Source organism: Emiliania huxleyi, assembly GCF_000372725.1.
Source record: "Emiliania huxleyi CCMP1516 unplaced genomic scaffold EMIHUscaffold_229, whole genome shotgun sequence".
Lineage (NCBI taxonomy): Eukaryota > Haptophyta > Isochrysidales > Noelaerhabdaceae > Emiliania > Emiliania huxleyi.
The window spans coordinates 93,811-111,206 of NW_005200342.1; the positions used below are offsets into that span (position 1 = coordinate 93,811).

The following is a 17,396-nucleotide window of genomic DNA, read 5'->3' on the forward strand; positions in this document are numbered from 1 at the left end:
CGCGCCCGGCCCGCCGCCGCCCCCTCCGCCGCCCAATCCGCCGCCGTCGCCGCCGCCGTCGGCGCCGCCCGACGCGCCCTCGCCACCGCCCTCGATGCCGCCCTCTCTCGTCGAAACGCTCGGGCTGACCGGCGGCTCGGGCGCCGCCGTGCTCGGCGGCATCGCCGGCGGCGCCCTCCTCGCCACCGCCGCCTGCCTGGTCCTGCTGCTGCAGCACTGCTGCACGCACGCGCGCCCGCGCACGCGGCTGGCGAATGGGCTGCGGACAGGCGTGAGACACCCGAGACTACCAACGACTACCCGAGATTACACGAGATTGCCCGAGATTGCTCGAGACTGCCCGAGACTCCCGAGATCACCCGAGATCACCCGAGATTACCCACTAGGCGTGCGCGCCATGCTGGGGGGGGGCGGGGGGGCGGAGAGCGCCGCGAGCCGGCAGTCTCGATCCATGGCAGAGCTCAACCCGGCCGCGATCGCTGCGGCGGCGGGTCGGGTCGCCAACATGGCAGAGCTCACACAGGGCTCCCCGACCCGCCGGCCTTGGGGCGCCGCCGGGCCCGCAGCACCCGCCGGGGGCGGGGGGCAGCAAAAGGGGCGAGCGGCCGGCGAGCGGGCGCTCAGCCCGCAGGCGGAGCGCGCGGAGCAGGCTGCCCCCCGACCCCTCCCTTACACACGCACGCACGCACGCACGCACGCACGCACGCACGCACGCAGTGTACCTGACCTTTCCCTTACCTTAGGAGCTGCGCGCGGAGCTGGCGCGCGCGCGGGCACTGCTCGGGATTCAGCCGGCGCCGCCCGCCACAGATTCGAGCAGCGGGGCCTGAAACGCGGGAGGGCGGAAGCCCGCTGGGTGGGGTCAGAAGGGCGCGGAGGAAGGCGGGCGGGCGGCGGGGTGTTCGCTGCCACCACGCCACGCCGGCCTATCTCTGTCTGTGCCCGCCCCAGCGCCCCAGCAGCTCAAGTGTGATCAATAGAATAAGGGAGTCATGACGCGGTAGGAACTGAGCGAGGTGTTTTGTCACGAGGCTCACTCATCTCTCTCTCTCTGCTATTTCAGGTATAATTACTAATTTCATGATTCACGATTTCGATCACCCATCCCCGGGCCGCGGGCGAGGGGCGTCTGGCTAGCTACTTTTGTTGAAAGGGTTAGGGCCATTCACTGTGGCACAGATCGCGTTACAAAACCTTGATTTGACCATTGCGCCATTTGGTACCTCTCGGTGCCTTCCAGAGGCATGGCGCGGAGTGCCCCCGACCCCCGTCCCCACTCGGCGGGATCGCAGCTGCCTCAGAGATTTTTAGCAATACCAAACAAATCTAACACTCACACGTCATTTGGGGCCTGGAGCCCTGTTCACGCGCGCGCGAGACGTGCAGACAGGGTTGCCAACTTTGCCAGGTGAGAGCGAATGGCGCGGTTCACGCCTCGCACAACAGAGAGAGAGATGCGCTCTGCATGGTGGGACATAAAAGAGAGCGAGTACTGTCTGTTCCTCTGATCGCCAGCGGCACGCTCCCCGCCCGGGCTGGAGGGAGGCAGCGCGAGACGCAGGCAGCGAGATGGTGGAAAGCAGAAGCCCGAGATACATCTTGTAGCGCAGCGGCACAGGGGTCATTTATCACGCGCCGAGGCGTACTCCAGCGAGTCAGAGAATGAGAGAGGTCCTCACAGCAGAGGTCCAACACGCAGAGGTCCTCACCAGAACAGAGGTCCTCACGCCTCTTCCCGCGGAGGCACGTGGCACCAGAGCACTCAGCGACGATCGCAGCACGGCACGAAACGTCGTGCTCGGCAAGAGTGAGGAGGCAGACAAGCAGCATCGAATATGAGAGGGGACTCGGTGGTCAGGCAGGGAGGCGAGGTTTCATTCCAATCTCGAGGTCTCTGAGACTTTGCGACTTTTACGACATCTTTGACGGCTAGCACCACCACACCCCTCTCCTTAAGATCCCTGTGTGGTGGCGGCGTGCCGTCCTCCCATCCCTCCCTTGGGTTCTGTGTTCTTTATTAGAAGATTTTGAGATTTTACGCTTCAGTTTTTGTTGACTTTACGTGACTGTCACTGTGCTTCTACCATTTCTTTTTTCTTCTCGGTGTAGGAAGATTTTTAGCGATGCCAGTCGTGCGTGGTCGCATGCACATGTCCTACGGCTGCACTAACGGCTCCTGGCGCGGCTCGGCGGGGCTCCGCTGCACGAGGCGCGCCACCGCCATGCGGCGGCGAAGGAGCTGCCAACGCCGCCAGAGCGGCCCCGCGTCGCACGGCACCGCGCCCATGCTGCGCAGCACGAGCCGTAAGCTCACCCTGCGGTGCTCCACCGACGGGTAGAGTGACACCGCCACCGTGTCGTAGAGCTTGTACGGCGGCTGCTGCAGCACCTGCGGCGTCTGCTGGAAAAAGTTGCGGAATGGAACGCCGCCCCTCGCAGGCTCCTGCTCGTGGATCGGGGCGATGGCAATGCGCCGGTCCATCGCCGCTTGCACGAGGCGCGCGACGGCGCCGCCGGCGTCCAGAAAGGTCTTATCGTTCAGGTAGAGCAGGAACACCACGTGGCCGGAGAGCGGGGCCGCGTCGGCTCCCTCGAGCGCCTCCTCCGCATCGCGGATCATCACGATCGCATCAGTATCGGCAGCAGCAGAGCCGTGCGCCTCCCCAGCCGCCGTCTTGAGCTCCCTTGCTATGCCGTCCGCGCCCGTGTTGCTGCGGCACACGAGGATGGTGACGGGGCCGCTGAAGGCACAGGGCCCCGGTTGGCGAGGGACCATCACTCCTGCAGCAAGCTCGGCCGGGCGGCTCGCGTAGTAAGAAGAGTGCAGCAGCATGCGCAGCGCGATGGCCTTGAGCGACTCGAGCTGAAAGGCGTTCACCCGCACCCACACGATTGGCTCCGCCTCCTCAAACACGCGTGCGAGCATCTCGTCTGGCCCGCTGTAGGAGGGGTAGGCAGCAGGAGCGGTCTCGATGCAGTGCTCGCGGCACTCTGCCTTCAGCGCCTCGATCGAAGCGCCGCCCTTGTCGACGTCAGCCTCCTGGATCGGGATGAAAGGCCGGTTCGAGCCGAGCGCCGCGTACAGCTCGCGGCGACAGTTGAAGCTCTTGAAGTATCCCGCGCTGAGGAAGACGAGAAAGGTCATCGCGTCGGCCACCGACTCCTCGAGCCTGCCCACGTCCTCGAGATTGTCGACGTCGAGCCAAATCCGGACGCCGGGGAGAAGAAGCTGGAGCTGCCGCACGACGGTGTGCGTCTGGTCCTGGCCGGTTCCCCAGGCGTGCGAGATGAAGCCGTGGAAGTGGCACTCGGGGGACAGCTCGAGGACTGGGGGTCGGCCGGAGGAGGCGAGGCGGATGGTGGGTGCGCGGACGGCGCTGACAGTCTTGAAGAGGACGACGAGCAGTGATGCGGCGAGCATTGCGGCTGTGAGCGCGATGACAAACTCACTCGCTCCGCGCGCACTCTCGAAGCCGACGAGGGCCTTGCACATGTCCTCGTAGGCGGCGCTCTCGCACAGCTGAATCACCATGCCGGAGATGAAGCAGTAGGCGAGCAACAGGTTGGCGGTGCACGCGAGGTAGAGGTCGTCGTCACGCTCGAAGGGCCGGGCGAGGGCGAGGGCGGCGAGGTAGAGGGCCGAGACGACAGAGGCGACGAAGAGGCGGAGGAGCTTGCTCGACCCGGTGTCTGTCTGGATGAAGAGCACCAGCGAAGCGAGGAAGAGCTTGCGGCCCAGATCGACGACCTCCCAGAAGAGGAAGCGCGGGTCGTAGTCGCGCCAAAGGAAGCGGCAAGCTCGGGCCGTGGCCCTGACTCGCTTCGCCCGCACCTCCGAGGCCGCACCGAAGCGCGGCGGCCACATCCACTCGTTCAGCAGCTCGCCGCAGCATGCTCCGAGCAGCAAGAACAAGACGGCCCAGAAGGGGGCAACGCCGTTATGAAGAGCGCGAGAGCGAGCGCCAAGATTCCGAGCAGCAGCCCGCCTGGTCATGGGCTTGCCCGACGTGCGTCCAGACGAACGTTGCGAAGTTTTAAATTACTTAGGCGAGAATTTTACAACAAAACTCCCTGACGACACGAGAACGTTCGAACGTTTGCGACACTGCACTCTTTCGTCTGGACGTCAGGCGCGCACGGAGCGGAGCAGTGACTTAGCAACCGCCTTGGACCGCGTCCGAGCTGCGCATGCGGATGCTCTTCTCAATGAGGAGCTTGTCATCAATCAAACAAACAAAACCTACGCCCAGCCAGGCAACGGCAATGGTGCCGCTGCGTCGTCATCTGCTGCATCATCCTCGACGGCAACCGGCAGCGGCGCCACTGCGTCATCGTCGGCTGCACCGCCCTCCACCTCGCCCGACGACGGCGCCAGCATCGAAGAGCTCGATCCATCGACATCCTCCCCAATCGACCGGCCGCCGAGGCGCAAGCGCCGGTTCGAACCGCCTCTCGACTGCCAGACAGCATCGGCCCCGCCGTCGCTGCCGCCGGTGCCACCGTCGTCGCCATTCTCGGGCGTGCGGCCGCAGTGCGCGAAAGGGGGGCGCGCTGCGGCTCGCTGGCGGAGGTGAAGTCTCATGGAGCGGGAGCTGGCGGGCCGGGGGCGTCGAGCGGGTGCGTGGTGGCACCCGTGCCACCGGGACGGGCCGTGGTGGCCCGCGTGGCGGTCGTGACGGGCCGTTTGGTGCGCCCCGGCGGCCTCCTGCACGCCGGCCGCCGGGGCCGGTTTGGACTGTGTTTGGGGGGGTGGAGGGGTCCGGTGGCCAGTGTGATGGTCGTTTATCACCCTCCTATCACCCACTTACCGCCCCCGGCCATGGGGGCCTCTCCAGACGCCGCCATTCATGATTTCAAAGGGTCCTGCCGACGCTCATCACAGTGCGGCGGAGAGGCCGGAGCCGGCGCCGCGGAGGACGAGGATGGCCGTGGCGGACCGGGACGAGCTCTGGGAGGTACAGTGTCAGTGTGTATATTGTAGAGACAGATCATGTGCACAATATATTGACTGAGAGCTAAGGCAGGAGAGGCAATGCCGGGGCCGTACAGCAGCTTGATGGTGCTGCGCCGGCGTGCGTCCCGCCGGCCGCCGGGGCCGGTTTGGACTGTGTTTGGGGGGGTGGAGGGGTCCGATGGCCGGTGCGATGGTCATTTATGGCCCTCCTATCACCCACTTACCGCCCCCGGCCGTGGGGGCCTCACCAAACGCCGCCATTCATGATTTCAAAGGGTCCTGCCGTCGCTCAGTCCGAATCACAGCGAGGTGGGGCGGAGCCTACCCTGGACGCTGTCGACCCGGTCTACTGTAGCAGGGCGCGCAGAGTTGGCCCGCGCAAACAGACGAATACAATTTTCACCCACCTCATTCTTCACACACCGGCCCCGTGCTCCTCGTCCTCCCCGCGCCAGCGGCGGTGCCACCAAAAGTACTGCGCCGGCGCCGCCCGGACGGCGCGAGTGAGTGCGTCGGCGTACGCGCCAACCAACCGCCGCGTCAGGCGGTCCTCCGCGCCCCCGCCGCCGCCCTGGCCCTCGTCGGACGCAACCGTCGCCTCCGCCTCTCCCGCGCCGTCTTGCCCGTCGGCGGGGAGGGCTCGCGAGCGCGCATCGCGCTCGGAGATTGCATCTCCAGATCGCCTCGCGGCGAGCCGCTCCTACGTCATGTGCGCCATCAAGACGCCGAGGTAAGGGCAGGACTACGCCATGAAGACGCCGAGGTAAGGGCAGGACTACGCCATGAAGACACCGAGGTAAGGGCAGGACTACGCCATGAAGACGCCGAGGTAAGGGCAGGACTACGCCATGAAGACGCCGAGGTAAGGGCAGGACTACGCCATGAAGACGCCGAGGTAAGGGCAGGACTACGCCATGAAGACGCCGAGGTAAGGGCAGGACTACGCCATGAAGACGCCGAGGTAAGGGCAGGACTACGCCATGAAGACGCCGAGGTAAGGGCAGGACTAAGGGCAGGACTACGCCATGAAGACGCCGAGGTAAGGGCAGGACTACGCCATGCAAGACGCCGAGGTAAGGGCAGGACTACGCCATGCAAGACGCCGAGGTAAGGGCAGGACTACGCCATGAAGACGCCGAGGTAAGGGCAGGACTACGCCATGCAAGACGCCGAGGGTACTCAGAGCACCGCGTGAGCACACGAGGGCTGCGCACACAGTGACCCCCGCGGGAGACGGCCGCATGCAGCTGAACACGTGTCCTCTCGAGCGCTAGTCGGAACACGCAACCGCGTAGTCTGCTTCTAGGGCTCCGCTCCAGTACGAGTCGCAGCACGAAGCCCGCCTCGCCGCCGCCGTCAGCCTCGCCGCCGCCTCCCGCCGCCCCTCCACTGCCCTCGGCCTCGCCCTGATCGACGAGCAGCAGCGCAGCGAACCACACCGGCGCCTGTGAACAGCGTCTCTTCACACCTCTAGCTGTGAACAGGCCGCTGCACAACCCAAACCGGCGCCGGCGTGCTGCATACGAGGGGTACGAACGCAGGGAATACCGCGGAATACGACCGAATACGGCGGAATGCGTGTCCTCTCGAGTGCTAGATATGGGGGAGATGTGGGGGAGATATGGGGGAGATATGGGGGAGATATGGGGGAGATATGGGGGAGATATGGGGGAGATATGGGGAGGTGTGTCCTCTCGAGCGCTGGTTGGAGTACGAGAAGACGTCTTCCGCTTCTGGGCACCGGCGCCCCGGTCGCCGCGTGCAAGCGGGCGATGCCTGACGGTGACAAGGGGAGGTGTAGCCTCTCCACTCACACACTCGGGGGGGAGGGGCAGGCTGCCCACAAAAGGTGTATCCGTGTGTCTTCAATCATGCGATGGAATCAGTTCTCGCCGGACGAGCTGAGCTGAGCCTCAGGGCTGAGCCTCCGCCGCACCTCGGCTCTGCCTCGGCGATCTCTCGGCTCTGCCTCGGCTCTGCCTCGGCTCTGCCTCGGCTCTGCCTCGGCTCTGCCTCGGCTCTGCCTCGGCTCTGCCTCGGCTCTGCCTCGGCTCTGCCTCGGCGATCTCTCGGCTCTGCCTCGGCTCTGCCTCGGCTCTGCCTCGGCTCTGCCTCGGCTCTGCCTCGGCTCTGCCTCGGCTCTGCCTCAGCGATCTCTCGGCTCTGCCTCGGCGATCTCTCGGCTCTGCCTCGGCGATCTCTCGGCTCTGCCTCGGCTCTGCCTCGGCTCTGCCTCGGCTCTGCCTCGGCGATCTCTCGGCTCTGCCTCGGCTCTGCCTCGGCGATCTCTCGGCTCTGCCTCGGCGATCTCTCGGCTCTGCCTCGGCGATCTCTCGGCGATCTCTCGGCGATCTCTCGGCGAGGCGAGAGACCGGTCGAGAAGAGGGCGGGGCGGCCGAGGAAAGACGCGCGGGCGGCGGGTGGCCTAATGGGGGCATGTCTCGGACATGTCCAGGACAGACGCTGGACATGTCCTGGCACGGGGCGGGCTGGGCAGTGGCCGGCTCGGTCTCTGGTCTGGCAGCAAGCCGACGAGGCCCCCGCGCGCCACCGCCCGCCGCAGCGAGGCGAGGCAGCCTGGAGGAGGCTTCCGGGCCGGTCCCGAGACGGTTCCGAGAAGGTTCCGCTGCAGCGAGTCTGGGCAAGGCAGCCGTGATCCGCGAGCAGCGCCAGCCCTACTTCTTTTCAGACTGGGTTTGGGTACCGGGATGGTAGGGTACTGTGCGTCGGCGCGAGCGCCAGGCCGGCGCCGCGTCGCCGCGCCCGCAGCCAGCGGTCGAGGAGCCGGCTGTGCAGCGGCCTGTGCTTACGCCAGACTTGTAGACGGGATTCGGGCCCCCGGGCAGGTGCGGGACCCCGGCTCTTCACAGCACGGCAGTGTGGGCAGGGCAGGGCAGGGCAGTGTGGGTTTCACGGCAGGGCAGGTAGGGAACGGCATCGCAGGGCAGGGCAGGGCAGTGTGGGTTTCACGGCAGGGCAGGTAGGGAACGGCATCGCAGGGCAGGGCAGGGCAGTGGGTGCGGGCAGGGCAGTACTCTCGGCCGTCTCTCGGCCGTCTCTCGGCGGTCTCTCGGCTGTCTCAAGAGGGAAGGTGAGAGAGAGAGAGAGAGAGAGAGAGAGAGAGAGAGAGAGAGAGAGAGAGAGAGAGAGAGAGAGAGAGAGAGAGAGAGAGAGCTCGGCGGTCTCTCGGCGGTCTCTCGGCGGTCTCACCTGTACACCAGCCGCCCCTGCTCGACGGCGCACTGCGGCAGCTGCGCCGCCAGCAGCCGCGGCAGCAGTTCCCACACGCCGATGTGCGCCGAGCAGACAACCACGCCGCCCGCGCGCGCGTCCTCGACCTACGCCATGAGTGCGTCGGGGTGGGCGTACGGTCTCGTGCCGAGCATTCAGAGCACCGCGTGGATACGAGGGGTGCGAAGACGGTGAGCATGGCGGAGGGCGGTCGAGTACGGCTGCATACGCGTCCTCTCGGGCGCTAGTTGGAATGCATGAACAGCTTCAGCTTCTAGGGTCCTCGACCAGCTCCGCCAGCGCGGCGCCGCACTGCGGGTCGCACCGCAGCGCGCGGCGGAGCGTCTCGTCTCGCGACGGCGGCTGCAGCGTGAGTAGAATCGCCTGGCCGAGGTGTAGCAGCGAGCGCCGCCCGAGCGCCGCGGCCTCCTCCCCACTGCTGCAGAGGCTGCGCACGTTGGACCGCACCACGCCGGTGCGCCACCCGCCAGCACGGGCCACTAGCCAGCCGCAAGCCCGGCCGGCGGGAAGGACAGCGGCCAGCGGCACCGCCCGAGCGAGCAGCTCGAGGCAGCGAACCGCGAGGTAGGAAGCGACGTCCTGCAGCAGCGCACGCCACCGTTGCATTAACCTTCTGTGTGAGCTCCTGCTGCACTTGGGGTGGGACGACAGGGGTAGACCGTGCTTTGATCGGTCGCCGTTGCCGCAGCGGTGCGAAGGAGCAGGCGACGGTGCAGGCATTCCGTGCACACGCTTCTTCACTCTGGGATGCCACAAAAAAATTACGCGTAGGTTCTCGAGGTTCTCGAGGTGGATATCCTTTGGCCGCGTTGGGTAGCGAGGATTGGTGTAACCCGAGCCACGGAGGCGTGTTTTCTGACGGCCGACCGTCAGTGCACGGAGTTGCCCCTTCTCCGACTGCCCCGGCTAGTTCACGAGTTTCGCGGGAGTGACCCCATGCGTCAAACCCGAGACCGAGCGCGGGTGGGTTGGAGGGGGCTCGCCCCGTTCCTCCCCATCGGGCCGCATGTGCGGCCACGCCTCGCAGATTCGTTTTCGCGCCTGGGTCAGGCGCGCGGGGCATCCCCCGGGTCGCTCGACCAGCGATCCGAAGAGTGGCCGCTATGCGAAGGAAAGAGCGGGGCCCTCGACGCCTCAGTCCGGCCCTCCGAGGGGGGAAGGGAATTGTGGGGTCCCCACGCACGGGCGCCTCAGTTCGGCCCTCCCGAGGGGGGGAGGGGAGCAAGGGGGTGGGGGGATCGGGGCGGTGGGGAGGGGTCTCGGTTTCGTGGGTCTAATACTTGCCTTTCGGGGAGGGGCCTCGGGACGGCGAGCGCAGTGGCGCCCGCTCGACTTCTTCCCCTCCTCCCCCGAGGCAGCGAGTAGGCAGCGAGAGGACGCGTAGGCGTGCTGGGGGGGGGTTCTCGAGGTTCTCGAGGTGGATATCGACGGGGAGGATGTGGCCTGTGAGAGAGGCTTGATTTCCTTTTCAAGATTCTTTTTCTTCGCGGTGTGACATCATCGTGCATCGAGGTCCTTGTTTCACTGGCTCGCAGAGCCACAACACCAGACAGAAGTGTGTACACTTCAGCGCCTCATCCTCGCCCTACGCGCCGCGTGGGGCACCGCTGTGCGAATGGAGCCGAAAGGCCACCTCGGTCAGAGTTACAACAAACAACCCGACGTGGACGCGTAACATTGGCAGGGGCGGCAAGCGCTTTTCAGGCGATGTCAAGGTTGTCTGCCCCCTCACCAGCGGCGGGGAGCATGGTCGGAAGGGCGCTTTTGTCGCCTTCGGCAACACCGAATCATTCTACCGGAACATGGTCGAGGGGCATGGGCCCTACCGCGCGGAGGGAGAGGGAGGCGAGGGGGAGGGGGAGGGGGATGGAGTGGAGTGTGAGGGGTATGGGGGCGAGGGAATGGAGGGAGAGAGGAAGGAGCAAGGGCGAGAGGGGGCAGGGGACTGGTCGATGGCATACTAGGGGGGGCAGGGTAGTGGGCGGCGATCGCCGCATACCGTCCTATGGCAGCGAGTATCGCTACGCCAGGGAGGACAAGGACGTCGCCGTGCGGCTGCTGCTGTTCGAGTCGTTCGGTGGGTTTGGGAAGGGGGTCGGCGAGATCCTCTGGGGGGCGGCGAACGTGCTGCAGAACAAGCTGACGCGGGCCCAGTACCTCGATGAGGTGACTTGGACCACCAAGAGCTGGGTGGGGCTTACAGAAGCAGCGCATCTCAGTCGTTCTTAACACGGCAATCGCAGAGCAGATTGTGAATGAGCTTGCCAGCGGCGAGGGCGGTCGAGTGCACGGAGCTAAGTGCCTCGCCGTCCTCGCGGGAGTCGCTTAGGCGGCTCCCGTGGTGTACCTGTGTTAGTGCCAGTGCGCGCCAGTCCCGTGCCCAGTGTTGTGCGAGGGAGTTTTGTTGTAAAACTTCGTGTAGGCGCCCCCGCGACTGTGCCTCTTTTGGTGCTGTGTCGTACCTGTGTCGAACCTGTGTATAAATAAATAAATAGAGCAGACATCTCCAGGAGAGATGGGCGACGCACGAACACAGAGGGACAGTGCGCACCCCGCCCCGCTCGCAGGGCGTGCAGCACACAGCAACACAAGACACTCCTGTGTGCTGTGAGGTGTGTAAAGAAAGAAAACACACAACCCAAGGGGTGTGTGTGTGTGTGTGTATGGTTGGTTGAATTCTTTTAGTTTGTGAGAAGTTGTCACACTCTGCAAGTGCCACGGCGGCTGCTATTCCCTCTCTGGTTGCGACTCCCAACACACATATGCGTCCCGGCGTCAGCGGGGCGCTGATCGCCCAGGACGTAAGCAGAGATTGGATCTGCCGCTGCGGCCGCAAGAACAAGGCGGGTATGGCCGTCTGCCTCGCGCGCGGATGTAACGTCTATTTTTGCCTTCGCTGTGGTCAAACAGGTCATGATAAGAAGACGTGCCGTAGTCTACAGCCGTGGTCGGCGACGGCCACGGCGTCAGAGGGGACAAAGGGCGAGGCGGGTGGGGATGAGACGAGGAGCGGGGACTGGACGTGCCCTGTGTGCGACCAGCACAACTTCGCGTACAAGTACAACTGCAACCGGTGCGGCGAGCCAAAGGAAGGGCCTTCTGCTGCGCTCGCCGCCGGCGGCGGGGCGCCGCCGCCCTCGTCAGTCGAGGACCCGCGCTACAAGACCACGCTGTGCAAGCACTTCGCGGCCGGCTCCTGCCCCTACGGCGTCCGATGCGCCTTTGCGCACGGGGAGAAGGAGCTTCGGCTGTACACCGACATGCGCCCGACGTGTAAGCACTTCGCCGCCACCGGCGCCTGCCCCTTCCCGCGCTGCTCGTTTGCTCACGACCGCAGCAAGGCCTCCCCGCTCAGCGGACGCAGCCCCGACACCGTAGCGGCCTGGAGCGCAAAGGCTTCCCCAGACGAGGCGTTTGACGCTCTCGAGCGGGCGGCGGCGGCGGCGGGCAGCTCCCCCTCCGCGGGCAGCAAGGGCGCGATCTCGGGCAGTCTGGGCGCGATTGGGCAGGCGCGAGACGCCGACGCGCCGCCGATGGCATGGCGGAACGGCAGCGGCGGCGCGGTCGGGATTCGGCCGCCGCAGGCGGTGGGCAGCAGAGGCGGCGGAGGAGGCGGCGGAGGAGGGGGCGGCGGAGGGGGAGGCGGAGGCGGAGGCGGAGGCGGAGGCGGAGGGGGGGCGGGACTAGGAGGCGCAGGACTAGGAGGAGGGCCAGGGAGTAGTGCGGCGCGGATGGCGGCGGGGAACGGCCGCGGCGCCGGCGGCGCGAGTTGGGCGGATGCGGCGGGCGGCGGTGCCGGTCCCGGTACCGCGCAGGCGGCCGCGGGGGCCGCGGTGGCGCAGGTGGCAGCATTGGGAGGCCGAGCGTGGGACGCGGGCTGGGGAAAGGCCGCGGGCGGGGCGCCGCTGGCGGCCGCCGACGCCGACGCCGAGTGCGACCCGCTGGACTTGCAGCTGCGGCTGCCCCCCCTCGACCTCGGTGGAGATCTCGATCTCGAGGGAGATCTCGATCTCGACCTCCGAGATCTGGACCTCGACCTGGACTCGGACGAGGAGGGCGCCGCCGCGAGGCCCGCGAGGGCCGCACGCCGCTAGAATTCTACGAGTACAAAGCCCCTCTCACAGCAGACTGGCACGAACTAGCACCACAAAAGGCACAGCAGGCAACGGCCCCTTACGCACGCCGCTAGAAGCCGAAGAAGAGTTCTTGCACTCCAACCAGCGCTCCGAGCGGACACGCGTTCGGCTCTGCTCAGCTGCACTCCGCCGTATTCGCTGGATTCGCCTCCCTCGTGCTCACGCGGTGCTCTGAATGTTCTCCACCATCCCGCCTTCCCGCCCCGACGGCGGCGTATATCCAGCGCGTAGGATCGCCCTCGCCGCACCTTTGCTACCACACCACCCACGGGACTGAACCCACACCGGATTCGACACCCTGGGGTATGGGACACACGTAGGCCACCCGCTCTCTCTTCGACGAGCACTACGCGACCGCATCGCCGCCGCAGCCGCCGCAGCCGCCGCAGCCGCCGCAGCCGCCGCAGCCGCCGCCCTCCCAGCTGCCGCCCCCAAAACGGCAGCCGCCGCCGCCGCCGCAGCCGCCGCAGCCGCCGCAGCCGCCGCCGCCGCCGCCCGAGAAGCCTCCCGAGGTGGCGTGGGGCTTGCCCGCCGCGCTCGCGTCGGCGCCGCTGCCAGGAAAGGTCGCGCTGATCCGGCAGCCGCTTCGGCGTCTCCTCCGACCAGATCTCCCCAGATCTCCCCAGATCTCCCCAGATCTCCCCATAGGCAGCAGCTAGGCCTCTCCTCCGACCGCTCGCTCAGCGAGTCGATCCAGGTCCCGCCCCCTAGACGCGGGCTCCGTGCACGCATCGCGGCTACATCTCGGCTGCATCTCGGCTACATCTCGGCTGCATCTCGGCTACATCTCGGCTACATCTCGGCTACATCTCGGCTGCCTCTCGGCTACATTTCGGCTACATCTCGGCTACATCTCGGCTGCATCTCGGCTACATTTCGGCTACATCTCGGCTACATCTCGGCTACATCTCGGCTGCATCTCGGCTATATCTCGGCTACATCTCGGCTGCATCTCGGCTACATTTCGGCTATATCTCGGCTTCCGTACGCATGCCTTCCAGCGAGCGCGCGGGAGGTCACGCACACGCACGCACGTACTCCGCTGCATTCGGCTGCATTCGGCTGCATCCGCTGTCCTCGCACCGCCCTCGTACCCACGCGGTGCTCTTGAGTCCTCTGCGCAGCACCGTGCTCCCGCCCTGACCTCGGCCTGTCCATGCATGGCGCAGGATGCGCACGCCGCACCGTTGCTACCGCACCACCCACAGAACGGTGAACCCACACTGGATTCGATACCCTGGAGGTATGGTACGTAGGATGCGCACGCCGCCCTCGGCGTGGCGTCCGCCGACGGAGGCCTGCTGAGGCAAGCCGACGCGCTGCTGGCGAAGCTCTTCGGAGGGCTGTGAGCCCTGTTTTCTTTTCTGCTGCTGGCGAAGCTCTTCGGAGGGCAGCCAGCCCTGTTTTCTTTTCTGCTGCTGGCGAGGCTCTTCGGAGGGCTGTGAGGCGCGCGCGGCAGCCTCGCGCTCGCGGCCGAAACGCCGGGAGGGAGCGCGGCGAAGAAGCTTGTACAGAGCGCGGGGGAGGGGCGGAGGGCGGAACGCAAAGGCCGCGCACGCACGCGGGTAGAGCCGTAGGGACACACGGGGTGCGGGCAAGGCGCCGCTCACAAGCAGTTGGGTATTTTTGCGCGCATGGAGAGAGGCAAACGAGTATTTGAGATACGTAGAGGATGTGGAGGCTGAGTTCCACTGTGGCACTGAGTTGAGGTATGAGGAAATCGGAGGACGCGACCCACTTCGCCACGCCCGCGCAGACGGTCCGTTTTCGGTCCCTCGCCGCTATGAGACTTGAAAGAGATCAACATCGTTGAGCACCTCAAAAAATCCTCACTGACAAGCTTTTTCCAACTGAAGACAAAGATTCCAAAGACCTCAAATAGATCGAGAAATAGCCAAGTGCTCCAAGATAGTGCATGACCACGGATGACGGATGTCGGATCGGCGACGGCTAGCACCACTATCTGGCGCACGACCAGGAGGGAAAAGGACGGCAGCGAAAGCAACGGAGCACCAAACCGTGTGTGCGAGCGTTCACGCCCGCGTCTGCTGCCACTCCCGGATCATCAGGCGCAGCGTGTTGGGGGCGAGGAAGCTTTGCATGAGCGCCTCGCCTGTCATCGGGCGGGCTCGTCGACTTGGTCGCGAGCCAGCGCTCGATCGCCGTCCGCTCGTACGAATGCCCGTCCGCCGCCATCACCGGGCACTCATGAGCTCGGTCGTGATCGGGCAGATGAAGTCGGCCGGCGGCTCCTCCTCCCTCGGTACGGAGCGACGCGGACGGAGGCGGCGGCGACGGCGAGGCGGAGTGAGGCGGCGGCGAGGGCGAGGCGGACGGAGGCGGCGGCGAGGACGGCGAGGCGGACGGCGGCGGCGGTGACGGCGAGGCGGACGGCGGCGGCGGCGACGACGGCGAGGCGGACGGCGGCGGCTCGACGAGCCCCGTTTCCACACCACCACCACGACCACCACAAAATGATCTCGAGCGCTGACGCCAGCTCCGCCTCCTCCGTCGCCGCCACCGCCTCCTCCGCCGCCTCCTCTGCCGGCGCCGCGGGCTCTTGCGACGGCCCAGCGCCGCCCTCGCCGCCCTTCTTATTCTTCTTGCCCCTTTTCTTGGCAGGTTCTTATTCTTCTTGCCCGACAAGAGTATGCACCCGCTCAAAGCCCGGCGCTACACTCGCGTCAAGCACCAGTCTCGCGGACGCCGGCTGCGCCACTGATGCCCTCGCTTCGCACCTCCTCCCACTCACCGTGCGACGAGGGGCGTCCCGCATGTAGCACAGGCACGAAAGTAACACACATGGCGTCGGAGGCGGAGCGCAAGAAGGTTGCCCTGCGGCGCCTCGGCGACGCCACCTTAACACGTTCACGCGACTGTCGGAGGTAAATCGCCCGAGCTCGTCTCGGGCGTGGCCGGCACTCCGTTCTTTTATTCCCAGGTGAGTGCAATCCAGGATCAGGTGGCGGGCGGGGCGGCTGTCAGGACGCCAGCGGAGGCGGCGGTCGAGCGGGCGGGCGTCGGTGAGGACCGGGCGAGGCGGCGGGCGGCGGGCGAGGCGCCAGGCGGGACGGCTGCTGGCGCAAGTGCGCATGGGGGAGACGGCGGCGCGGGTGGCGAGCGCACGCGCAGATGGGGGGCGGAGTCGATTGCGGCTTTGGGGAGGGTCCGGCGGGGAGGGCGGGGTGGGTCGGGACGGGGTGGGGCTTTGGGGAGGGGTCCGGGGTGGGGTGGGGTGGGGCGGGTGTCGGAGGAGGGGATTTCGGACGCCGGCTCTTGTGGCGAGGACGATGGCTTCTAAGGAAGCCGTCGTCTGCGCCTTGTCTGTCGTGTGAATCGTGCAAAAGAAAGAAGGAAAGAAAACAGACAACCCAAGGGAGGGATGGGAGGGGGCGGAGGGCGGCACGCCGCCACCACACAGGGATTTTAAGGAGAGGGGTGTGATGCGCTAGCCGTCGCCCACCCTAGGGGGTCTGCCTCTTCCTATCTCTTTTCGCAGTCTCTCGCCGCTTCTCGCTGCAACCTTCATGCCACCTCGCGGCCGGTGCGAGAGCTTTCATGTTTCTTCTGAAATTCTTTGGTTCGCCGCGGCGGGGGGCGAGGGCGCGGGCGAAGGAGGAGGAGCCAGAGCCCGGGGAGGATTGGGAGGGGGAGGAGCGGCCGGAGGAGTACGCCGGCCTCTTTGACGACCCGTAAGGGGCCGTCGCCTGCTGTGCCATTTGTAGTGCCAGTCCGAGCCAGTCTGCTGTGAGAGGGGCTTGGATAGTAAAATTCTTTGGTTCCGACGCTCTGAAGTTCAGCAGCGCCGCCACTCGTAGTTCAGCAGCGCCGCGGCGCTGGCCTCCACAGCTCCGCCCTCTGCATTCATGAGCGCGAGATCGCTGGCCGCCACCGCTGTTTTTTTGGTGGCCGCCACCTCTGCCGGCTGGTTCGACGGCGAAAGCGGCAGTCAGCAGCAGCAGCAGCAGCAGCAGCAGCAGCAGCAGCGGCGGCAGCAGCAGCGTCGGCAGCAGCAGCAGCAGCAGCAGCGCGACCTGTACGCTGTGCTCGGCGTCGACGAGAGCGCCACGGACGCCGAGATCAAGAAGGCGTACCGCCGGCTGAGCGTCAAGCACCACCCCGACAAGGGAGGCGACACCGCCGCGTTCAAGGAGCTCACGTCGGCGTACGAGGTGCTCTCGGACGGCGAGCGGCGCGCGCTGTACGACGTCGGCGGGATGAGCGCGGTGGAGAAGGGTGCGGGCGGGCGCGACATGTTCGGCCGCTCGACGGGCGTCCCCAAGGGCTGCTGGCCCCTAGAAGCTGAATGCGTAGTGCACCGCTCCTGTATCCCAACTAGCAGAATGCAGGAGTTGGGAGTCTTCTTCTTGGCCGGGGTGGAGTCCTGTCTCCCACTTCCTGGTCCTCTTCCTGCGCACGACGGGCCACGCATTCCACTAGAGTCGACCGTCTTCGGCCGTCTTCCCCGCCTCCCAATCTGTTGTGTTCACGCGGTGCTCTTCCTTCCCTTCCCCACACGTCTCCCCGCCCTCACGTTGGCGAGTTCACACAACAGCACAGCCCCGGGCCCGAGACGCACACGCACAGCCAGTCGAGAAGGGAGAGACGGCGACGGCAGTCCGAAGGCAGCACGGGGCCCCAGGACGGCGACTCCGAGGGCGAATGTGAGGCCTCACGCGTGTTGACAGAACCATTGACAGAAAGACATTGACAGAAAGACACAACCCAGGCCCCAAGAGCGTGTTCTGCGCCCCGCAGGCGCGCCGGTGGAGGTGACGGTGCGCGCGCCGCTCGAGGACTTTTACAAGGGCGGCACGGTCCGCGCAAATGTGCGGCGGCGCGTCGTCTGCCGCGGCTGCCGCGGCCACGAGGCGCACCCGCGCTGCAGCAGCTGCTCTCGAAGCTGCCCCGCCGAGACCAAGGTGGTGCAGCGGCGGATGGGCCCGATGCTCATCAACGAGGAGGTGCAGGTGCCGTCCGAGCAGCTCTGCCGCGAGGAGGTCAAGACGCTGCACGCCGTCATCGAGCGAGGCGCCCCCGCCGCCGCCCCGCCG

General features: G+C 66.4%; 4 protein-coding genes across 4 annotated transcripts; 2 read left to right on the plus strand and 2 right to left on the minus strand.

Moving 5' to 3' along the window:
* Positions 1–2,155: 2,155 nt before the first annotated feature.
* Positions 2,156–3,994, minus strand: EMIHUDRAFT_114743 (hypothetical protein; the record flags this gene model as incomplete). Its single annotated transcript, XM_005779678.1, has 1 exon — positions 2,156–3,994. The coding sequence occupies one exon, from the start codon at positions 3,992–3,994 to the stop codon at positions 2,156–2,158; it is 1,839 nt and encodes a 612-aa protein (XP_005779735.1).
* Positions 3,995–5,369: 1,375 nt separating this feature from the next.
* Positions 5,370–8,926, minus strand: EMIHUDRAFT_236039 (hypothetical protein; the record flags this gene model as incomplete). The annotated part of the gene is made up of 3 exons (XM_005779679.1): positions 5,370–5,654; positions 8,191–8,292; positions 8,474–8,926. The coding sequence occupies 3 exons, from the start codon at positions 8,924–8,926 to the stop codon at positions 5,370–5,372; spliced, it is 840 nt and encodes a 279-aa protein (XP_005779736.1).
* A 2,042-nt stretch (positions 8,927–10,968) lies between these two features.
* Positions 10,969–11,624, plus strand: EMIHUDRAFT_236041 (hypothetical protein; the record flags this gene model as incomplete). Its single annotated transcript, XM_005779680.1, has 3 exons — positions 10,969–11,053; positions 11,177–11,279; positions 11,585–11,624. The coding sequence occupies 3 exons, from the start codon at positions 10,969–10,971 to the stop codon at positions 11,622–11,624; spliced, it is 228 nt and encodes a 75-aa protein (XP_005779737.1).
* A 4,755-nt stretch (positions 11,625–16,379) lies between these two features.
* On the plus strand, positions 16,380–16,550 carry EMIHUDRAFT_49755 (hypothetical protein; the record flags this gene model as incomplete). The annotated part of the gene is made up of 1 exon (XM_005779681.1): positions 16,380–16,550. A coding segment is annotated over one exon (171 nt), but the record flags the coding sequence as incomplete, so codon positions are not given.
* Positions 16,551–17,396: the final 846 nt, after the last annotated feature.